Below are 6,016 nucleotides of genomic sequence, written 5' to 3' on the forward strand. Positions count from 1 at the left end.
AGAAGAAACAACTGAAGAGAAAAGAAGGAGGAGGTAGAGAGGACCAAGAGAGGAGTAGGAGGAGGCGGCGGTGGAGTGCCGAGCTGGCCGGCTCCGAGCCGAGCGTTTGCTCGCGCGGTCGCGCGTCGCACGAGGACTGTTGTGCGGCCGCGAGGGACCCTACCGGTATCGGTCGTGCCGGTTCCGAGCTGCCAGCAGTGCCAGCCCGAGTCAGCCCGAGCTTACGGAACTTAGCCCATACCACGGGGGAGGGAGGCAGAGCGGGGCCCGTTTGTCGGGGAGGCCGCGCCACCGCGCCGAGCGTGCCGCGAGAGCTCCACGAGCGCGCAAGGATACAGAGAAAACGAGAGAAAGAGAGAGAGAGAGCGAGAGAGAGAGAGAGAGAGAGGGTGGGGGGTGAGAGGGAAGGAAAGAAAGACCGACCGGAGGAGACAGTGACGGAAGGAGAAAAAGCGAGATAGCCAGAGAGGGTGGGAGTGACAGAGACGAAGAGGAAAGAGGAAGAGAAGAGAGAGAGCGAGCACCTCCTCCGCCGCCTTCGGGTCTGCCTTGTGTCCGCCCGTCTGTGTGTAGCGATCAGGAGGACGGGCTAACCGGGCCGTCTGTCTGGCCCTTCGACACGCGGTGCGTCGACAGGCTGGCCGACGACGAGCTTAGCGGCGCGGTTTCAGCACGATATTGCTGAGCTGCACGTCGTCGCCGCTGAGAGACTGACGAGAGAACGAACTCGGAGACACCGCTCTCTCGGAGGCCGCGAGAACGAAGAAAGGACCGGAGGTGAGGCGCAACCCCTGGGACCATCCGCGTAACCTGCGAAGATTTGATCGGAAGATAGAGAAGAGGAGGAGGAGAAGGAGGAGGAGGAGGACCCCAGGCCGGCACGATGCGGCCCAGGGCCGCGGTGACGTCAAGAATCATCGGCGACGCGAATCACGGAATCTCGCGGCCTGTCCCGTTTGTCCTGCGAGCCACCTGCGTCCTTGCCCTACTGGTACACGCCGCCACGTGGATACCGATCGCCGAGGCTGTGGTGAGTACGAAACGTCCTTGGAATATATCGCGTACCATCGCGAATTCGTGCCAACAATTACGTGAAACGCCTTTCGACGAAATGCTTTTGTCTTCGGGGGATGATAGGAGTTACAATCGAGCGATGGTCCGGCACGAGAAATGCATGCGACATCGCGTCAATCGTCGTGAATATTCAGAGGGATGACGGATCGCTAGAGATCAACGAGTCAGGTGGACGACACGCGGTAAGCTCGATGGTGGGATCGATAGAAACGTCAAAGTTCCAAGTCCGTGTGAATTGGAGAACCGGAAATTGAGCGCGCACAAAACTAAAGATCGCGTTATGACGAATTTCTACGCGGCACATTTTTACGCGTCGATCGGATTACCGCTGTTCAAAGTTGTCAATATTGACGGCGTAGTTATAATCGAAACGAATCCGAGGATTGTGGATTGTGATTATATAATTCATTTGCAATAATCATCTCTCTTATATAAGAATCAAGCTGTCCATCGTGATAGGTGTGATCATTTCTCGTACAGCTTCAATGGAAATTTCGAATATTTTTATCAAAAAAGTATTTCGAAAATTATAATTTGAGGTAGTCAATTTCTCTAAAAGACAATTATCTTCTTTGCTGTCTAACATTAATCTTTGAAACAGAATCGTCATATGACCCCTACTGCTTTCCACATTTTGGTCGGCCATGTTGGAATCGCCATTTTGGATTTAAGGGTTCTGACATCGAAGTCAACAACCTTAGAATTTATTAAATAATAAGCTATGTAAAAAATATCTTTTTAATTTAATTTCTTTTTTGGCATTTTATTATTTTTCTCGTATTCTATTTATTATTTTTATATATAGTATTATTAGATAATAGTTAGATTAGAGTCTTTATCAATTTATGTTCTCATTTTACTTCCTACCATCTGGTGAGATGATTCATAAGCGCGAAAATTAGTTGTCGCTACCAAAGGCACGCACTTCGAAGAACATGAAAAATTTCTACAAAAATCATTTCTAGTTGAAACAAATTTCAACGCTATTTATCTATTTGTAGTGAATCGTAAAACACACATAATGCGAAAATTACAAATTAAAATTGCACTTTCTTTACTTTTGACCCAAATTGACCCTCCTCTCTCCCGCGTACATGAACATCTTTACGATTTAACATTCGAACAGTCAAACATTTAATTTTGGAAACAAAATAATTTTTTTCATTTATTTAAAAAAGAACTATTTGATAATTGAAAAGAGAATTAATTGACTGAAGTCTTGTTTTAGATTTCAACATTTGCGAATAATCGAAAATAGCCGAAATTTTCTCTCTTATTTTTAATCTCCAAGTTTTTCATTCACTGCAGATTATTTCTTCCTTTCTCGTTTCTATTTCATTCATGAAACAAGACACTATTGTCCTATGCAGTCATCAACTCTCGGCCGTTCCAATGCTAACGAATGTGGGTGTGTTTTGCTAACGTAGCGGATGACGACGACATACCAGAGAAATAGTTTGATATCGCTCCACATCTGGGGCAACTTCAATCGCTCTTAGGTAGGCTCTACGGAGCCTAATTCTAGCCTTTCGTACTAACCGGACAATGCGTGGGAACATCAGACGAGCTCTTTAAACGTCAATCGTTGACCTGCCGTTGTATCGTGGCATAAATATTCGCCTCTCGAAATGGAATTAATATCATTTATCCGTGCGTGGCGCATCGCTCGTCTATTCAGCGCCGAAACGATATTATCTCGATCCTGATCATCAGTCGCTTCATCTGACTAATTATCTGCAATTTTTTTCCTTCTCCATTTATTTTTGTTCAAAATTCATGTAGTATAATTCTGGCGTAGTATTAGTGATCTTCAATTACTGAGATTAATGAATTATATAATGTTTTATTTTTAATTGATAAAAAATGTTTGATTAAAAATTTTTTAATTTAAGATTATTTAATTATAAGCCTTTAATACAAGATACTGATTTATTATTATGTTCTCATTGCGTTGCAACTGCTTGATTTTTTTAATTTACGTTGATAATAAAAACATAATTTTCATATTAAACGAATAAAATTCAAACGATCATATTTACTTCTAATTATGTATTTTTGATTTTCTATTGCAGTGTTAGCGTTGTAAATAAGGGGAAAAATTAGATTAATAGAAATATCGAAAAATTTATATTTTAATTTTAACGAAACACCGATAACAAAATCATCACTTTATATCTTCGAACGCATCGTTACGAATTTGGCATATATTATTCATGCTTGTTGAAGCGAGAAATATTCAAGATTCAAATATCTTTTTATGCCTTGAGACGTTATTAGATTACAATGATTTGAAATATTAGTCGTAATGATTTACGTACAATATTTCAAAATATATTCACTACATGGTAAAACAAATTTTTATATCAATCTCACACTATATCGCAAATTTGAAATATTACGCAGTTGTTGAACAAAACACGCACTTTCCTTAGCAATATATTAATTAAAGCATAGTCGATAGAAATATTTTTTGCATAAAATTTACGATAGAATAATACTGATATATCATAATTTTGAAATGATATAACATATTTACGAAAAAAAATATTTATGAAAAACAAATTACTGAAGAATTAGTTCAAGATTTGCGTCCAAGATTCTCTCTCACAATCAGAACAAATCAGTCCCATAGAATTAGTCTCCGCAGGAGGTAGATGACGAATGCGATGTGATTCCACTATGAGTACAACGCGCAATTAGCCTTATAATACAAAATTTTGCATAACAAACCGGTTCATATAGAGACTAGAGGGAAGACCGAGCGATGTGTAACGGATGATTAAATCGGGCGTGAAGCCGATAGTAACATAAGAGACCCGCGTGGAAAGCACCCATCAACATGACTCTGGGCGCCGTGTAATCCGAGAGCCTGAAACTGCAGCTATTCGACATAATCTCGTTGCAAAATAGACGTTATGGCATTTCAGTTAATCGATGACGATGCGTGTATCTATATGCTGACTACAGAGTACGCTCCTCCATTCCAGCTCCACTTTCCGTAATACCGCAAAACGTCAATATCTTTCCAGCTAAATCTCGAAGTGCCTTATTGAGAAAATAATTGGATTCACGACCAATGTAATCGACCAAGAATGTATACTTCTTGAGTTATGACGTGAATCATACTTTTAACATGATAATATTTACTTCTTGGTCAATTACATGGAATTATGGGGGCAGTAATATATGAGGAAAGGAAAGTATGATTTTATTTAATTATTAATAATATATGAATGATGTGAGACACACATTTAATGTAATAATACACTTATTCGTGTGAAAAATAATTTGACAATATTTCTCACAGCGCTTATATTTATTACTCTTGTGCAAATAATATTTTTTCTATTCAGATTAGATAGTAATCAACATAATAATATACTCAATGATAATTTGCATAATTTATACAAAAACAGTTATATTTACCGATGTCGTTGAAGTCACCCGGTAAACAGATACGTGGGCGATTTCGACGCCCGGATAGAGGAGGATTTTCGTCGCGGAAAACGTGAAAGAAAATTTTCGGCATAATAGGAAAGGGCATTGCCCGGTAGTCAGTGAGTCTGCGTTTCCTTATTTCTTCGGAACAGGTCACTCACCATTGTACCAAAGTCATTCAGAATCGTGAGAACCCGCTTCATAGTGAATTGAATCGATCTCTCACCTGACATTCCAGCTAGTAACAGCACAATGAAATTTTGCACAGACTAAAATGAAACGTACAATAATAATAGTATGTATCTATCAAATCCATAATTAAAGTAAACTAAAATCCTAAAACCTTTTAGTGATTCAAATAAAAGGATTTTAGGATTTTAAGAATTAATTTCTTCTTTTCTCTTGTTTATTTCACAAAAATATCTTTGACAAATAATAACGCTACGCAAACAATTTTATCTACACCTACAATATTTAATATTATCTTCTGCTTTGAATTTCCAAAATTCTAATGAATTCGATGTAGATATTATCTTGTTCTAGCACGCCCAAACTTTAGCTATAATAGCCATTTATGTTCTGGTCGACGTAAGAATACGGTTGGAGATTCACTTGCGTAGGTTTTTTATTATTAAATTATTCAGCAAGAAATCAAGAATACATATATTGCTTTGTTTAAGTGTTTTTGTCTGGCTCATGGTATTAAACTTTATTATACGATTCACAAAAAATACAATTACATTATATTAAAATTATGTCAAAAAACGCAGAAAGATTGAATACAAATGTGAAACATTTGGCAAGAAAAACGACGAAATTATATTATTTATCTCTACAGAACGAATTGGAGAGAACATTCATAGTTATTTATTTTTATCTACATAACATTATAGTAGCGTAATACTATATCACAACAGCGTGAAATAAAATACTTGCGTAACCTTGTAGAGAAATGCCTAACGCGATAATACAATATAAGGATATTTATTGCAAGCGGCAATATTACGAAATAATTTGCAGAAGCGAACCGTAATGTAGGTTGACGATGAACTGTATGAAGAGAGTCTGCATGCCGTTGTCGCGATAACGATAAAGCTTTCCTGTTTTTCTCCTAAAGGAGACAAGCATTGTGGGTTGTGCGTAGTCTGGATCAAATATTCGTTTTGCAGACAAAGAAACATGACAAAGTGTTAGACGATCGAACATCTGTCGTGAAGTGTATTCACGCTGTTCACTTCTAAATAGTCTCTTATAAATGAGGGTCGGGAACTAGAAGAGAGCATTTTTAATGAAATGATTCATGCTCGGAAAGAAAGCTTCGTAATATTTAGACACACGCATTTGATACGTATTATATCATTTAAGCCTATTATTATAGTTTAAGGATGATCAGAGCTGTATTACGTTACTATTTACTATTATTTACTAACAATATCTATGACGGTGTTTCTTTGTATTTCTTTTTCTCGTCATCATATATATATATATATATATATATATATAT

General features: G+C 38.3%; 1 protein-coding gene across 1 annotated transcript in view; it reads left to right on the forward strand.

Moving 5' to 3' along the window:
- Nucleotides 1-216: 216 nt before the first annotated feature.
- Nucleotides 217-6,016, forward strand: part of LOC108754119 (collagen alpha-2(IV) chain) — a 55,766-nt gene continuing 49,966 nt past the window's right edge. Inside the window, exon 1 of the mRNA XM_018496195.1 lies at nucleotides 217-1,030. Within this exon, the coding sequence (XP_018351697.1) occupies nucleotides 884-1,030 (147 nt within the window). The 5' untranslated portion in view covers nucleotides 217-883. The remainder of the gene's footprint in view (nucleotides 1,031-6,016) is intronic.

Source organism: Trachymyrmex septentrionalis, unplaced genomic scaffold (genome assembly GCF_001594115.1).
Source record: "Trachymyrmex septentrionalis isolate Tsep2-gDNA-1 unplaced genomic scaffold, Tsep1.0 scaffold76, whole genome shotgun sequence".
Taxonomy (NCBI): Eukaryota; Metazoa; Arthropoda; class Insecta; order Hymenoptera; family Formicidae; genus Trachymyrmex; species Trachymyrmex septentrionalis.